The sequence below is a fragment of the Bos grunniens genome, chromosome 11 (genome assembly GCF_055505025.1).
Source record: "Bos grunniens cultivar Pamir isolate PY7600 chromosome 11, Bosgru_T2T1.0, whole genome shotgun sequence".
Taxonomy (NCBI): domain Eukaryota; kingdom Metazoa; phylum Chordata; class Mammalia; order Artiodactyla; family Bovidae; genus Bos; species Bos grunniens.
In genome coordinates this window covers 8,384,683-8,402,637 of record NC_141175.1, presented here as the reverse complement: position 1 = coordinate 8,402,637, position 17,955 = coordinate 8,384,683, and the positions used below count along the sequence as shown (strand labels likewise).

Sequence of the window (17,955 nt, the reverse complement as noted above, 5' to 3'; positions counted from 1 at the left end):
GGGGTGGCAATACTTACTCCCTGACTTTCATCTCTAGGAATTCGGCTCCTCCCCCCAGGCATCTGTCTCCACCGGCTCTCCTCTGGGGCTCTGGCCACCCCTCCCCCCACCCCGGAGAAACTGGCCTCCTCCACTTCCTTCCTTCTTTCCACCTCCCCGGGTTCAACCCAGCACACTCCTTGGACCCCTCTGCCCACCCACACCCCAACCAGCATTCTCACCGGCTTCAGGGACACAAACACAGGGCGACCCCCTGCCATCAATGTCATGGGCTCATAACAGTCAAAAAAGGGCTCGATGATGATAACCTAGTACAAAAGTCAGATGAGCTGGGGCTGGCACCACCCGGACCCTTCACCCCGACCCAGCCCGGGCTTTGCCCCTTCACCTCATCTCCTTCATCCACCAGGGCCTGGAAGGCTGTGAACAGGGCCCCGTAGGCACCCACGGTTACCAGCACGTTCTTGAGTGGGTCTATCTCCTGTCCCAGCAACTTCCCAAAGAAACTGGCCAGAATCTTCGTCAGGGGTGGGTAACCCTGCCAGGACAGCACGGGTCAGGCGCCTGGCTCGGCCTGGGCCCACCCTCCTGTTCAGACACTCTCTGCAATTCTAGCATCTTTCAGCAGCAAACCTGGGGGTCAAGTCACCTTCTGTGGGGTGGGTCCTTTCATCTCTGCCACCACCCCTTGCCATGAAGCCTGCTCTGTGCCGGGCACACCACCCAGGGCTGGGATTCATGGGGAACCAGACAGAGTGTATGCCTTCACGAATGACAGTCCAATGGAACCCTCTAAATAGCAACAACTCCACGCTTTAAACACCTCTCTTTAAGTTTAAGAGAGTTTAAGGGACTTCTCTTGAGGCTCAGCTGGTAAAGAATCCGCCTGCAATGCGGGAGACCTGGCTTCCATTCCTGGGTTGGGAAGATCCCCTGGAGAAGGGAAAGGCTACCCACTCCAGTATTCTGGCCTGGAGAACCCCATCACTGTACAGTCTGTGGGGTCACAAAGAATCAGATACGACTGGGCCACTTTCACTTTCTTTAAGAAGGACTTTTGTGCCATCTGAGCCTCTTGGCAGCCTTACAAGAGAGACATTACTTGATTCCCATAATTTAACAGGTGGAAAAAGAGACCCGGGAAAGGAAATGACTTGCCCAAGGTCATGGCAGTTGAAGTGCAGGACTGGGAGTTTATGCTGCAGCTTTGGAAACCCCTCACTTTGAGAGGAATATTGGATCTATATGCTTGTTTGCGGAGGACACTTATAACACATTCCAGGGTAAGCCAAGGGACTGAAACCTAAGGTCTGGAACTTAATTAAATGATTTACCAAACCAGATTTGACCACATGAAAATGAAAAATTTCTATACATCAAAATATTCCATGAGCAAAGTTAGAAAACTAAACACATATAAACTAATGTGTTTATATAAACATTTTTAAAGTTAAAAGTTCAAAAGTCTGAACACTCAGCAACACAGCACACTGTTGGCAGTGCTAGACTCTGGGCGGTGGGATTGGAAGACACTCCCCCCAGGCTGTGAGATGCACACCAACGTTTAAGAACCTGCTCCAGGGCTGGCAAATATTTACTCTGTGGTCCTTCACAGACAAACTTTGGATTTAGAGTCAAAAAAAAAAATCAACTATCTTTCATCAGCTTTATGTGTCACCTCCTTCAGGAAGCCTTCCCTGATCTCTCAGGTTTCCTTGCCTTCTTCGTGTTCCCAAGGACCCTAAGCTCCTCCATCGCAGCATATCAACTACCTTTGATTTCTGCTTCTGTTGTTTGGACTGCTTTTCCCACTAGACCTTGATCTCCCAGCTCATGTTTTGTTTTTTTTTTAATCTGTCTTTCCCCCAGGCCATGAACTGTCCCAGGGCCTGTAACAAAGGAGACAGTCAGTGAACACTGAACCGTGGCCGGACTGAATTTCAAGGGCTCTGCCCCGTGAACCCTAACATCTAGATTGGCCTGCTCTCCAGAAAGAGCTGCCCCTTCCTCCCCTGGGACCTCTGCAGAGACCCATGTCTTGAGGCCCCCAGAGGGGCTGGGAGACTCACAAATGCTTTCGTGTACTGGTTAAGCATGAAGTCTCCGCTGACGGCGTGCTGAAAGGCTTCCACGGCGAACTCTGGGGGTGAGAAGTCTGGGAAGCCTTGGCCCAAATTTACAACATCAGCCTCCTCGCTGGCCAGTTGGACAAATTCCACCCTGGGCAACAAACAGAGAGTGGGTAGCAGAACCCTCCACCCCAACCTGGATTTCTGCTCCATTCCAGGGCAGGGTGAGCAAGGCAGTTGGGCTTGCTCTAGAAAAACTGGATAGTTAGCACCCATCCTGATCTGTTTACGGTCATAACTCGTCGTATCCTGGTCACATGTCTCAGCCCAGGGGCTCTGCAACTTTCCATCACGATCCACGGTAAGAAACCACTTTTACATCCCAGACTCTGGACAGACAAACAGGGACTCCACGTTCTCCTTCCAGTGGGATCCACGGCAGTCTTTCCCATTCTGTCCTACTCTGGTCTTTATAAATACTTGCTGAGCACCCCTAAATGGATTTCATGACCCATTCATGCATCTGTCAATGCCACACTTTGAAACATTTGCTCATATCGCCTCTGTTAGTCTATGAGGCAAGCTCTACTCCTCGGTCGCAATGGGGATGGAGAAGGTGGGATTCAGGGGACTTGCCCGATGGCTCCCAATTAGCTTTTCCCAGTTGGCTTTTGAGTCCACCTCTGTCTGGAGCAACAGTCAGGCCCTGGAGAGTTACTCTGAACAGACTGTAGTCCCACCAGCCCTGCCATCTGCCGCCTCTGGCCCCCTACCACCTTTCTTCTGGGCCTGCCTGCTGGCCACCTCTTTAGGGAAGCTGGCAGAGAGGCTGAGAAGCTGGATAAAAAGGCTGGCACCATGGCTCCAGGTTGGCAAGGGGCAGAAGAGTCAGGGGTGGTGGCAATGAATTTGCCTAACAATAAATATGTCTACAATCGGTCATTCTTCTCTCCAGAGCTTCACAAGGTCTCTGAAGACACGAAGTTGCTGAGGCTCAGAGAGGCCCATGACCTGCCCAGAGCCACACTGGTGGCTAAAGCAGAGCTGAGATGCAAAGTCAGATGGTGGGTGTTCCATGGTGGCTGGGACAACGGAGCCAGATCCTCAGGCCACCACCCGAGGGTCCGCAGGAACCAGGGGCCTCTCATGGCCCTCATCTCTCCTAGCACGCTTCCCTGCTCTGTGCAGTCCTCCCTGGCCAGCTCTGCCCTGACTCTGCCTGAGACTTGGCTTCTCCTGGCCTCAGTCCTCCCTTCTGTAGAATGGGTATGACAGGCTCAAGAGTCTGCTGGCTCTGTGAGTCAGGAAAGACTCTAGCTGCCTCTCCCAGCCAGTCATTTCCTCCCTCTGGGCTGGACTTTACCTTATCTGCAAAATGGGCCACAGGCCTGTCCACCTGCCTCACAGAGAGGACAGACAGGGCAGCCTGGGAAGCAGGACCCTGGGGGCTCAACCTGGAGGGCAGCTGGATACCATAGGGTCTTTGGGCCTGGTTTCCCTATCCCAAACACCAGGGAGCATCAGAGGAGAAGATGGAGGTGGAAGATGTTTGCAAAACACAAAATGCGGTACAGGAGGAGAGTGTGAAAGAAAAAGATGGTCCTCTTTTGGATAAAAACAACAGCCACCTGTACAGAGGTGGCTCTGTGCTCTTGGCCAAAGGGGGACTGGGCTGGGAGCAGGGGTTAGAGAAGGGGAAAGAAGGAAGGTCCTTCAATCTTTCTTACACACCTGCAATTGCATCCGTTGCATCACTAGTGACAGCGGGCACGTACGTCTTTCACATGTAGAATGAGTCAATAAAGAAAAGATGCTGAGCTCTGCAAGTGTCGGTGAGAAGCCGCCCATGTCTTACCTTCTTATATTCTTTAGCTTATCTTGTTCTCTACTAAGTGTGAAATGAAAGACACCCCCCTGCCCCCGGAAAGCCCTCAGCCCGGTGCCTGGGTAGTAGCCGTGGCTCACACTGTATTTCATCTCATCCTCCCAAGGCCCTTCAGGGGAGACAGAAGCATCTCCATTTCCTAGCTGGACCTGGAGGCTCAGGGCAGGTGAGTCACCGGCCCCAAATGCCACAGCCAAGCAGGGTGAGGCTGAGACCCAAACCCGAGCCGGTGGCTGGGGGTCCTCACCTCTCAAGGGCTGAGGCTGCAAACCTCTCGGTCCGAGTATGCAGCCGTCTTAGGTACCACTGAGTCCTGGCCAACCCGGGGACCACCAGCCCTGCTATCCTCGAGCCAGGGGACCCCCACCACCATCCTACCCAGTCCTGCCTGGCTCACCATGGGTTGTGGTCGATCCCGTCCAGCCTTCGAGCCTGCAGCCGTTTAGCCATGGTGAGCTGGAGAGAACAGAGCAAGCAGAGAGTCAGCTGGAGACAGAGCAAGTGGAGAGTCAGCCTGGGCTCGCTCTGGGGAGGCAACTGCTCTGTGACCACAGCCTCCGTGTCCGCCCCGCCGGGAGGAGGCGAAGAGCAGGGCTCCTCCCCGCGCCACCAGCCTGGAGTTGCCCACCTGCCAGCCCGGACTCCGCACATCTTGGGACATAGACTGGATTCCATCAGGTTAAAATTTGACCCAGGTTAAAATTTGGAGGGGCTGGGGAGGAGGAGCAGCAGGAAGCAGGAGAGCGGAGTACGGTGACAGTGATGGCAGCGGCTTCTTGCTAAACGCTTCCATGAACTTCCCGGAACCCCCCGACTTGACCCATTTTACAGATGCGAAAATGCAGGGAGGAGGGGGAGACAGCTGCGTTGAAGGTCACACGACAGACAGACTCAGGCCTGTTTGAGATGAGGCCATGTTCGGACTTGGGCACAGGGGCCACTTGCTCAGTCTTTCAGGGGCTCAGGGGACCACCCCTCCCCTTCCCTGGGTTCTTTCCAGGCCAGCTTCCCCCTCACCCACAGGTGTGCAGAGACTGGCCTGGCCTGGGGACCATCAGGCTCAGGCCCTCAGTCTGTCGTGGCTGGGTGATATTGCACAAGTGCGTTAGCTCCTCCTGGCCTCAGTCTCCCCATCGGTGTAATAGGGGCATGGGCTTCGTGGTCCCTCGGAGCCTCTTGGTCCCTGTGGGTTGGAGTCTCAGAGGGGCTGCAGGTGGTGAAGCCACCAGCTGTAGCTCACGGTCAACCCTCACTGTTCTTCACAGTCCGAGTCCTCACAGCATGCTTACCAGAGGGGTCAGGATAATCCTCATCTAAAGATGAGGACATTGAGGCTCAGAGAGACTTGGGGCCTTGCCCAAGGTCAGAAGAGGAGCTGCACAGGGCTCTGGGGCAGGACGACAGCAACAGCAGGGCTCCCAGCACCTGGCCCTGTGCCCGGAGAAGGGTGTGGGGACGGTCTGTACACCGGCCAGGTTTTTCCATCGCCTGGGGGTCCTGGTGATGTGAATGGTTCAGAGAGAGCCCAGCGTGGAGCCTGGCACCTAGTGGGTACTTTGCTAACATTGGCGGCCCTGTGCTTTCACCAGGCCCTAATACCTCTCGCCAGGCTTGGCACTCAGCATGTATGGAAATAGTAAAAACGATAGCATGATCTTTGCCAGGGAAATTGTGTGATCCCCAAAATGTTAGACGGCAGTGATTATCTTTGGTTAGTAAACAGATACTTTTCCTTCTCTTCCTTAATAATTTTCTTTTTTTCACATTTTCTAAAATAAATGTTTTATTTTTATGATTAAAAATATGGGAGAAAATTACATTTTAGCGGAATGTTTATAAATGTGCTGTACTGACATCAATAAAACAGGGGACAAAATAGCATGTATGATATGCTTATGTTTAAAAAAATACCCTTGTGTATGCTTGTATGTATACATTGTTTATAGTCATATGTGAATGGAAAAAAAGTTTAGAAGGAAACGTAGTAACATGTTAACAAAGGTTCCCTCTGAGTGGTGGAATTGTAGGTGATTGAATCATGGGTGTGCTTTTCTATGTTTCCAAGTCTTTTTGTACGGAGATCATATCATATTTGATTCTGAAATGTGTATTTTTGCACACTGCATTTTCAGATGTATCTTAGAACCTATAGAATGAATTTAATAGGCAATTTCCTCCTCCCTTACTAGTCCATAAAATAACAATGTATCTTAATATTGATGTCATTATGGGTTCAATGATATAAGGACTTGCTTTTGAATTGGGTATGCATCACGTTAAGGAAATACAGTAAAGATGAGTTGGGGCAGTGGTGGAGAGGTGAGTAGAGGTTGGAGTGAGGGAGTTTGAGGAGGGTTGAGATGAGTGAAGGAGTACAGGGGTACAGGGGCACAGAGAGAGAACAAAAAGGCACCGAGCTGAATGAGTTCAGGGAGGAGATGAAAAAGGGGGGAAACTGAGGTGCTCAGTGGAGTGACCTTTGCGTACATCACACATTGCTTGGATAAGGGAGGAACCAGTGCCTGTTCTTGAGTTTATGCATAATGTATTTATTCAGCCAACATTTATGAAGCACCTACTGTGTACCAAACACTGGGCTGGGCTAGGGGCCGATGGGGAGGCTGCAGCACCAAGGATGCAGAGCTACAAGCTAGATCAGAAGCAGGGGCAAGGGAGGGGCCCACACCCAGGCTGCAGTCAGAGAAGGCTTCCTGAAAGAGGAGGCTCATGCACAGCTTTGAAGCCAGGGCCAAGCCAGATCCCAGGACCCCAGGTCATGCGAGCAGCAGGGCTCAACGGGCGAGAGCACTTACAGTCTGGTGCAAACACCGGGTGAGCGAAGCTCCAGACTTCTTTCCCCGGAGGGGCCCCACCAGGTGCAAACAGATGGCCGTCGTGTTCCTGAACATGCCTCCCAGAGCCGTGGGGTGAGGTCCCCTCCAAGGGCAGAGAAGGGAGAACACCCTGGCCAGAAAAATGGCTCTGGGCCCAGGACTTGGTGCCCGCCCCCCCCTGCCCATCAGCTCTAATAACAAGAACAATAAGCGCTGGTATTTATCAAGTGGTCCCTCTGTACCAGGCATGGAAACAAGTGTTTTGTCGTATGACTATCCTTCAGTCCTTGAAACCCTGGGACCACCCCCCGCCCCAGCAACCACAGTAACCCTTTCAAAATGTTAAGAAAAAGAAAGAAAAAGATAGTGCTAAGTTGTGTCCAACTCTTTCGATTCCACAAACTGCAGCCCACCAGGCTCCTCTGACCATGGGATTCTCCAGGCAAGAATACTGGATTGGGTTGCCATTTCCTTCTCCAGGGGATCTTCCCAGCCCAGGAATTGAACACAGGTCTCCCGCAATGCAGGAAGCCCTCAAAATGTAAATCACCTCTAATTAAAAATGATCTAATTAAAAATGAAGATTATGGATGGCTTCTAATATCACAGGCAGAGCCAAGCCTACATTACGTCCTGACTCTGGAAACACACATACCACCTGTAGATTATTTCTGTGCTAAAACCAAATCTAAAGCTGATCAGGCCTTAAAAGAGATTCCGAAATTCCCTGGCGATCCAGTGGTTAGGACTCAGTGCTTTCACTGCCAGGGCCCGGGTTCCATCCCTGGTCAGGGAACTAAGAACCCACAGCCTTGCAGTGCTGCTAAGAAAAAAAAAAAAGATTCAACAAACATAAATTAAAAAGTGAATGCTTAAAAAAGAAGAAAATCTTTGAAGGACACACTGCACAGTTTCAAAACTTACTAAAAAGCTAAGGGAACCAAAAAACAGTGTGGTAATGGCATAAGGATAGACATATAAATCAAGGGAGTAGAATTGAGAGCCCAAAAGTAAACTGCTATTTGATCCATTGCTGTTTGACAAGGGTGCCAAGAAAATTCAATGAGGGACAGGACTGGCACACTGATAGCTCTTTCTCGATTCTGTGGGTGGTGGTGCATGGCCGTTCTTAGTTGGTAAAGTGATTTGTCTGGTTAATTCTGATAATGAAGGAGACTCTGGCATGCTAACTAGTTATGTGACCCCCGAGCAAAAAAAGAAAAGAAAATTCAATGAAGACATAACAATCTTTTCAACAAATTGGTGCTGAAACATCTGGATATCCCCATGCAGAAGAATGAAACTGGACTCCTACTTTATAAAAAAAATTAACTCAATAAAAGGGTTAAAACTATAATACTCCTTGAAGAAAACAGGAGTAAAGTTTTTGACCTTGCATTGCTGCTGCTGCTGCTAAGTCGCTTCAGTCATGTCCGACTCTGTGCGACCCCATAGACGGCAGCCCACCAGGCTCCCCCATCCCTGGGATTCTCCAGGCAAGAATACTGGAGTGGGTTGCCATTTCCTTCTCCAGTGCATGAAAGTGAAAAGTCAAAGTGAAGTCGCTCAGTCGTGTCCGATTCTTAGCGACCTCATGGACTGCAGCCTACCAGGCTCCTCTGTCCATGGGATTTTCCAGGCAAGAGTACTGGAGTGGGGTGCCATTGCCTTCTCCGTTGACCTTGCATTAGAAGATTTTTTTTTTTTTATATAACACCATATATAGCAGCTTTTATATATAACAACACAAGCAATGAAAGAAAAAATGGATTTAGACTTCACTAAAATTAAAAACTTTTGTGTCTCAAAAGATACCATCAAGAAAATGAAAAACCCCACATAGGAGAAAGTATTTGCAAATTATAAATCTGAATCTCTCCAAAGAGGTATAAATTGTTAGCAAGCACATGAAAAGATCCTCACGATCATTAGCCATTAGGTAAATGGTGCACTAAGACACAACTTCCCACGCACTAGAATGGCTAGAACAAGACAGATAATTACAAGTGTTTCAAGGATGGTGGGAAATTGGAAGCCTTGTATATTGCTTCTGGGAATGTAAAACGCTGCAGCAGATGTGGAAAACAGCCTAGAAGTTTCTCAAAATGTTAAACATAGAGTTATCATATGACCTAGCAATTTCACTCCTAGGTATATACCCAAGAGAAATGAAAACGAAAATATGTCCATACAGAAACTTGTACATTGGGATTTCGCTGGTGGTCCAGTGGCTAAGACGTCACACTCCCGATGCAGGGGACCAGGGTTCCATCCCTGGTCAGGGAACTAGACCCCTTAGACCTGGACTTCCCCGGTGGCTCAGACGGTAAAGCATTTGCCTACAATGTGGAAGACCCGGGTTCAACTTCCTGGGTCAGGAAGATCTTCTGGAGAAGGAAATGGCAACCCACTCCAGTATTATTGCCTGGAGAATCCCATGGATGGAGGAACCTTGTAGGCAACAGTCCATGGGGTCACAAAGAGTCAGACCTGACTGAGCGGCTTCACTTTCCTTTCTTTCTTTTAAAAATCCTCATAGTAAGAATAAAACCCAAAGTTTCTACCGTATCCTATGACCATATACTACGAGGCCATATTAGCTCAGAGATGAGGGCCCAGGTTGTTCCTACCACCGTTTCTCTTGCTTGCTCTCTCCCAGCCACACTCACCATTCCTGTCTGTTAACTCTCCTCATCTTTTATCAGCACCAGCAAACATTTTTCTGCCTTGGGTCAGAGCAAATATTTTAGGCTTTGCAGGGCAGACAGTCTTTGTCACAGCTTCTCAATCTGCTGCTGCTTTGGGAAAGCAGCCTTAGATGACACATACACGTACCCGAGGTGGCGATTTGCAATGCAGCCTCACTTCTTTGATGAATCTAAGAAAAGCTGTTAATTTTTTCCTTGGCTCAGCTTTTTATTCACAAGGACAGTGTGATGACTTCAAGCTCCTTGCACACAGGACTGGAAACTGTAAGTCCAATGTAATCTACCTGTTCACAACATTTCATAACTATCAGTGCGACCCTCTAACTTTACTATAGAGGAGAAATAAAAGGAGAGTAGTTTATAACCCGGTCATGGATGCAAAGGCTCAGGCTTGCCCACACTAGGAGATTCTAGGAAGTGGATAGTTATTGGCCCTTGCTTATAAGAAATAAATCTGGCCTGTGGGACGTTCCTGGTGGTCCAGTGGCTAAGACTCCCCGCTCCCAATGCAGGGGGCCTGGGTTTGATCCCTGCTCAGGGACCTAGATCCCACAAGCCACACAGATCTTTTCCCGTGTGCCACAGCTATGATCCAGTGCAGCCGAAAGAGGGAAAGAGGGAAGAAAGAAAGGCCGCTCCCTAGCCTAGTCCCTTCTAAACTCCGCTCCCACCCAGCCTGTTCCTCCAAGGTCTTTCAAAGCATTTCAGAGCCCAGAAAACTAGTCATCTGTCCCAAGGCGGGGCACTTCCTCCTCTGGTCCTCACTCAGTCATCAGCTTCTCTGGAGCATGTTCTCTGACCAGGTCCTGGCAAAGCGCTGAGACCACAGTGTGGACCGATGTTGGGATCCAGAGTGAGGTACTCCGCCTGTGGCAAAGGTCATGAGGAAGGAGGCTCAACATACGCAAAGGCGGGATCGAGCCTCAGGACTCCCCCTGGAACTCCTCGAGCATCTACCCCCATAACCAGAGCCTGCCTACTTTACTACTCTGTGCTCTCCCCTACACCTCTGACTTTACAGGGGGCTGTCCCCCACCACCTCTTTCGGAGAAGGAGTTAACTTAGAGCTCCAGTTAATAAAAACTCCTGGGTGTGACAAGACTGTTTTAACCTACAAACTCCTCTGAAGGTTCTCTGGCCTGCCTGACAGACTTGTCCGGCCACATGTGATGGCTCACAGCCTCCCAACCGTGAGAGGCACGAGATGCTTTAAACCTTCTAAAAACAGGTTCCTTAGAAAAGTTAGAAAACTATTAGTATAAGTATAATGGGCTGATTAGAAATTGTATTGGTGAAGGGTTTTTCATTTGTTGAGCCAATGTTTGTTGCTAAGTCTCCACATCCCCTGCCCTTACACACGTTAATGAGTATATAGAAGAAATAAGTATTAACCTTTGATACTAATCACGTTAGACCTTAGGCTAAGTAAATTCTTTCCTTAACTAAAACCCACTATACCCTCACCCTATAGGAATGTAACTTTATTTGGGTGGTGTCTGTTTTAAGAATAATCACCCCTGGAGAAATAAGTGTCCTGGTTGACTGACCGCTGTCACAAGGAGAGAGAGGGTCATAAATTGTCAGCAGGCCCTCCCTGGCCAGAAGATGATGTAACACCCCTAAGACCTCTGTATACATTTGTATGAAGCACCTGACTTTGATAAAAGTCTGGACTGCTGACCCCACGTGACTTTTGCATGACATCTCAGTGTATAAAAGTAGACCATGGAAAATAAAGAATTGGGATCAGTTTCTCGAAATACTGGTCTCCCCATGTCGCTCTCTCCCCCACTCTGGCTGAGTGTCCATCTGGAGCACAGAACCCACCATGCTTACTAATTATGCCTGGGCTTCTAAAATCCGATCGGGGAAGCCTCAGTGTCTCCTCTCCTTCGGGAGAACGGAAGGACGCCTGCGGCCTACGTAAGTGGTGCAAGCTTTTTGTCTTGAAGATTTATTGGTCTCCCGCGTAAACCAAGCTACTCAGCCTCTTTTCTCCACTGAATTTTCCTACTGAGCTATCCTCATCGTATTACTCTTTATATCTTTGATAAAATATTTAAATAAATAGGTCGCCAACGCCGTCCCCGCTTCGAATACCCTGGATCAGCTGGGGCTGGACCCCGGCAGACCAGGCCTGTCAAGAGATGCCCACAAACACTGTCTCCATTACTATCCAGCACGTATTTCCTGACCAACGCGAAGGTGTGTGTTATGGCTCGAATCGTGTCCTCCAAAAGCATATGTCCAAGTCCTAACCTCTGGTAACCTGTGAATATTTCCCCAGTGGCTCGGGGGTAAAGAACCTGCCTGCAATGCAAGAGACACGCTGGAGATGCAAGTTCAATCCCTGGGTCGGGAAGATCCGCTGGGGATCTTGGGGTTGGTCCATGGGGTCGCAGAGTTCGACGTGGCTGAGCGACTAAACAACAATCTGTGAATGTGGCCTTATTTGGAAACAGGATCTTCGAAGGTGTGACCCATTTAAGACGATGGACTTCCCCTGGTGGTCCAGTGGCTAAGATTCTGGGCTGCAGGCGGCCCAGGTTTGATCCCTGGTGAGGCAACTAGATCCCACATGCGGCAACTAAAGGTCCCGCGTGCTGCAACTAACACTGGCCCAGACAAAAATAGCAATGCATGCATGCTAAGTCACTTCAGTCATGTCTGACTCTTTGTGACCCCACGGACTGTAGCCCACCAGGCTCCTCTGTCCATGGGATTCTCCAGGCAAGAATACTGGAATGGGCTGCCATTCCTTTCTCCAAAAAATAGTAATAATAGTAAATAAGTAAATATTCGAAAAATTGAAGACGAGGTCTCACTGGATCAGCGTGGACCATTGCCAGTCCAGTTTGTTTCCTTGTAAGAAGAGAAAAGAACACAGACACACGGGAGAAAGTTCATGTGAAGACAGCTGCTGCTGCTGCTGCTAAGTCGCTTCAGTCGTGTCCGACTCCGTGTGACCCCACAGACGGCAGCCCACCGGGCTCCGCTGTCCCTGGGAGTCTCCAGGGAAGAACACTGGAGTGGGTGAGGCAGAGACTAATGTGTCTACGAGCCAAGGAACACCGAGGACTCCTGACAGCACAGAAGCTAAGAGAAAAGCATGGACCAGATTCTCCTCCTCTAAGCTAAGAGAAAGCACGGCCCCAATAACACCTTGATTTTGGACTTTCAGCCTTCAGAACCACCCGCTGTGTGGTACTTCGGTACAGACGGCCAGGAGACTAACCCAACCGGACACTAGAGGGCGCTGGGGGCACGGCCCCTGAGGGCAGGAGTTCCGGCCGGCTCCTTGGAGGGCACGGCCTTCAAGCCCAGTCCCAGAGGAAGGGAAAGGATGCCAGGCGGTGCAGAGGCCCGTGGGGGCGAGCTGGGAGAATCCAGGGGCTGGGAAGTCAGTCAGAGTTCACCCTCCGATTTACTCCCTGCGGCTAAGAACCGAAAAAGGGCAGTGCGATTATTATCTGAGGAGGGGCATTCCACCCTGTGTCTGGGGGAAAGTGCCCGACTGCTTCAAGTCCCCTCAGCAGAGGATGGGAGGCACAGGGCCTGGTGTGAGCCCAGTGCTGGCCTTGGAGGGCACAGCCGTGCCTGTTCTGGGGGGACCCACCATCCCGCTTGACAGGGATTGAGGGATTTCTCAGGACACCGGACTTCCAGAGCTAAAAGTAGCACCATCCTGAGAGAACGGGGATGGGTGGTCCCCTTAGACGGGCCGAGTGCAGGGGTGCCTGCTCCCGTCCTGTGCCTGAAACCCTGCTGACTCCCCAGATGGACTTAATCTCAGGGGAACCCCCCTCCTCGACCACCTCCTGACCACTCGGTTCAAAATCTGCGGGTGCCTGGTAGGCTGATCCTCTCTGTGACGTGGTAGCCCACAGCCCTTGACGTCTATCAATTCTGGCCTTTCTCCTAAGGTGGCTACGCCTCCTCTGCCCCACATCACACCTGCCACCATCTCACCGGATCACAGAGGTAGGAATAACACTAATGCGATCAGTTCTGATTTGCTCACTCAGCACCAGGCGCTGCAGTAAGGACTATACTGATGTCATCAGACCCTTTCAACAGCCCTGGGAAGCAGGCGCTACCCTCAAACTCCCCCCAACCTTAATAGGCAGGGAAGGAACTTCCCGGGTGGCCCAGCAGATAAGAATCTGGGTGCCAATACAGAGCACAGGGGTTCGATCCCTGATCTGGGAAGATTTCACATGCCTCGGGGTAAAACAACTCATGTACCACAACTACTGAAGCCTGTGCCTAAAGCCAGTGCTCCGCAATGAGACGCCACCACGGTGAGAAGCCCTCACACCACAGTGAGTAACCCCCAGTTGCTGCAGCTAGAGAAAGCCTGAGTACAGCAGCAAAGACCTGGTGCAGCCAAAAATAAATAAAATCTAAAAGCAAAACGAAAAAAGGCAAGGAAGTTTGCAAGAACAATAACATAACAATGAAAACCAGTCCATCCTAAAGGAAATCAACCCTGAATATTCTCTGGAAGGACTGATGCTGAAGCTGAAGCTCCAATCCTTTGGCCACCTGATGCGAAGAACTGACTCGTTAGAAAAGACCCTGATGCTGGGAAAGATTGAAGGCAGGAGGAGAAGGGGGCAACAGAGGACAAGATGGTTGGATGGCATCACCGACTCGATGGACGTGAATTTGAGCAGACTCGGGAGATACTGAAGGACAGGGGATCCTGGTGTGCTGCAGTCCGTGGGGTTGCAAAGAGTGGGACACAACTGAGCGACTGAACAACAACAAACACTCAAATGGGGCTCCGGCAGGTCAGGGGAGGGTTCAAATCACGGGATGCCCACAGTTTAAGAGCCCAGCGTGTGGCCCTTTCCTCTCCTCTGCCAGTCTTGGCCCTTCACTCTCACTGCCAGCTCTCAGGAAAGGTGGTACCTTGGGGCTGGGGGTGGCCTGGGCCGTCTGGCTCTGTGGAGCGGGGGAGAGCCTGTGCGGGATGAGGCCACGCTTAACCACTCATGCTACCTCAGGGCTGGGGCTGGAAACCAGGATCCGGCTTCCACTGCAGGGGACTGCCAGGGCAGCGACTGGTGTGTGTGTCCGGGTGAGTCTGTGGGCACAGGAGTGAGTATCATACTGCACCCTTTGTGGAGCAGGTCTGTCCTGCCAAACCTTTGATGCCCACCTGGGATTGGGCACCAAGCAGACACCAGCGGAGAAGGTTAGGACACAGGCTTTGGGGTCATGCACACCTTGGCTGTGTGACTCAGGGCAAGTCACTTCACCTCTCTCAATATCAGTTTCCCTATCTGTAAAATAAATAAAAATAAGGTACTTCATGGAAAGCCCTTCACTGAATGCCTGGCACATAAAAGGTGACTGTGAATGGCAAATGATAATAATAGAGTGGGCACTTTATGAATACCCATGAAATTCGTACAATATGACCCATTTCAGCGGGACTGACTTCATCAGATCTCAGGAGGCTTAGTGCTGAGGGCCTGCGATAGTTTGAAGGGCCTATGAAAATGTTTTCATTTTAATTTATTTTAAAATAAGAACACAAGTGGGGCTAGTGTTAAAGAGCCTGCCTGCCAATGCAGGAGACATGAGACATGCATTCAATCCCTGGGTCGGAAGATCCCCTGGAGGAGGGCATGGCAACCCACTCCAGTATTCTTGCCTGGAGAATCCCACAGACAGAGGAGCCCCGAGGGGCTACAGTCCATGGGGTCGAAAAGAGTCAGACACGACTGAGGCGACTTAGCACGCATGCACAAGGGAATGTAATATAATAATGAATCGAGCCTGGACGATATTTGTTCTTTATACCAACATAGTTATAAACTATATATATTTTTTTGGCCAAGCTGTGTGGCTTGCGGGATCTTAGTTCCCTGACCAGGGACTGAACCAGGGCTCTTGGCACTGAGAGCATGAAGTCTGAACCACTGGACCACCAGGGACTTCTCCTTTGATATATATATATATTTTTTAATGGAGAAAGGGGCCCATGAAGTAGAAGTGAATAGGGTCCTTGAAAGTTTTAATGTGACCTTGAACGTGGGTAAATCTGTGTACTGTTGTGACTACTTGTGCAAATAAGAGTGTTTGCCCTTGAGTACTTGCACATGTCTCTTTCCTTTGAGCCCGTGGGTATCATGGGGACAGTTTCCAGGAACTTGAAGGGGAGGGAAAGCCACTGGGGGTCTGAGCCGAGGGTGGGAAGGGCACAGGTGGCCACTTGGGCTGCCCTCACCAGCAACACTGCCAGGTGTCAAGGCGTTGCATGCTGCTTGCATGTTGCATGTCCAGCTCTTTGCAACCCCTGAACTGAAGCCTGCAAGGCTCCTCTGTCCATGGAATTTTCCCGGTGACAATACTGGAGTGGGTTGCCATTTCCTCCTGCAGGAGATCTTCCCGACCCAGGGATGGAACACAGGTCTCTTGCATCTCCTGCACTGGTAGGTGGATTCTTGACCACTGAGCCACCTGGGAATCCCTGCAAGCCACTGCCCTGTGGGGAAATGGGTGCTTGTTGTCCCTGAGGCCACCAAAAGGGGACACGCAGAGCCAGTCCTGTCTAGACTTCTGGCTAGCTGGCCCTAGACATTAAGCCATACGATACATTAGGACAGAGGACAACTTTGTGTCTCAGAGGGGAGTGTGGCCTCACTTCATAGAGGAGACCGTCGGTGGGGAGTGTGCTGGTCCAGGCCCACCCCGAGGTGCGACTGCTGGCCTCCCAGACCAGGGTTCTTGCACTGACTGGGCTGACCTAGGTATCTCTACAGGGGCTCATTCACAGACACCTGGGAGCTCTCACCATTGCCTCATTCAGAGACACCAGGAAGGCTCTGGGGCAGCCTTTCCCAAGCCACACCCACCTCCAACTCCCCATGTGCCTCATCTCTCATCTTCCAGAAAGCAAGATAACTTCCCTGGATAACTCCTCTACAGCCCTGATGACGAGCTTAAGGGTAATGACCATAGCCTTTTATTTACTGCACACTTTCTCTGTGCCAGACTGCCTGCCCAGCACTTTACACGGCCTATCACTTTGAATCCCATGAGAGAGGTGCCATCAAGAGGCCAAGTAACAGACCCAAGGCCACAGCTAGCAGGTAGCAGAGCTGGAATTTGAACTCAGGACACAGACTTCAAAGCCTGTACTCACTGCCACTGTGGAGCAAGGGAAGGCTGAGCAGTGACACCACGGCCCCTTGGGCTACTGACTCACTATTTCCAGAAAGAATCGATGAAGCACAGACTGAGAGATGCTCAATGGGAAAGGAGAGAATTTGATCTAGTTGCTTACATTTTATGGATGGGGATAGTGATGAGCAGGGAGGGGCACCGACCAGCCCAGATTCCAGGGGGACCAGATCACCTGGGGCATAATCCTGGCATTTTTCTCATCCTAGCAGCTGCCTGGGACATCATTATGCCTGTGTCTCAGAGGAAGATGCTCAATAAACTTTCACTGAGTGACAGAATGAATGTTATCTCTCCAACCAGACTGTGAGCTCCGTTAGAACTAGGACTCTTCTTTGTTCATCTTTTTCCTATCAACAACTGGTGCAGGAACTTAGATACACACCTTTTATTACTTCAGATCAGATCAGATCAGTCGCTCAGTCGTGTCCGACTCTTTGCCACCCCATGAATCGCAGCACGCCAGGCCTCCCTGTCCGTCACCAACTCCCGGAGTTCACTCAGACTCATGTCCATTGAGTCAGTGATGCCATCCAGCCATCTCATCCTCTGTCGTCCCCTTCTCCTCTTGCCCCCAATCCCTCCCAGCATCGGAGTCTTTTCCAATGAGTCAACTCTTCGCATGAGGTGGCCAAAGTACTGGAGTTTCAGCTTTAGCATCATTCCCTCCAAAGAAATCCCAGGGCTGATCTCCTTCAGAATGGACTGATTGGGTCTCCTTGCAGTCCAACGGACTCTCAAGAGTCTTCTCCAACACCACAGTTCAAAAGCATCAATTCTTCGGTGCTCAGCCTTCTTCACAGTCCAACGCTCACATCCATACATGACCACAAGAAAAACCATAGCCTTGACTAGACGGACCTTTGTTAGCAAAGGAAGGTCTCTGCTTTTGAATATGCTATCTAGGTTCGTCATAACTTTCCTTCCAAGGAGTAAGCATGTTTTAATTTCATGGCTGCAGTCACCATCTGCAGTGATTTTGGAGCCTAGAAAAATAAAGTCTGACACTGTTTCCACTGTTTCCCCATCTATTTGCCATGAAGTGATGGGACCGGATGCCATGATCTTCATTTTCTGAATGCTGAGCTTTAAGCCAACTTTTTCACTCTCCACTTTCACCTTCATCAAGAGGCTTTTGAGTTCTTCTTCACTTTCTGCCATAAGGGTGGTGTCATCTGCATATCTGAGGTTATTGACATTTCTCCCGGCAATCTTGATTCCAGCTTGTGTTTCTTCCAGTCCAGCATTTCTCATGATGTACTCTG

The 17,955-nt window shown here is 50.3% G+C and overlaps 1 protein-coding gene across 45 annotated transcripts in view; it reads right to left on the bottom strand.

Moving 5' to 3' along the window:
• Positions 1 to 17,955, bottom strand: part of LOC147362440 (kynurenine--oxoglutarate transaminase 1) — a 38,549-nt gene that overhangs the window by 4,231 nt on the left and 16,363 nt on the right. For 6 of the 45 annotated variants that reach the window (XR_015136215.1, XR_015136219.1, XM_086324615.1 and 3 more), the window contains 4 exons: positions 4,352 to 4,410; positions 2,070 to 2,220; positions 389 to 538; positions 222 to 308 (listed from right to left, as the gene is read on the bottom strand). Coding sequence is in view for 34 of the 45 variants with exons in the window: in XM_086324615.1 (XP_086180741.1) it covers positions 222 to 308; positions 389 to 538; positions 2,070 to 2,220; positions 4,352 to 4,410 (447 nt within the window). In the remaining 11 variants the exon portion in view is untranslated. Of the gene's footprint in view, positions 1 to 221; positions 309 to 388; positions 539 to 2,069; positions 2,221 to 3,800; positions 4,156 to 4,351; positions 4,411 to 4,971; positions 5,213 to 6,767; positions 6,919 to 9,457; positions 10,364 to 17,955 lie in introns of those variants that run through there. The other 39 variants (XR_015136224.1, XR_015136223.1, XM_086324648.1 and 36 more) reach the window with 19 other exon arrangements.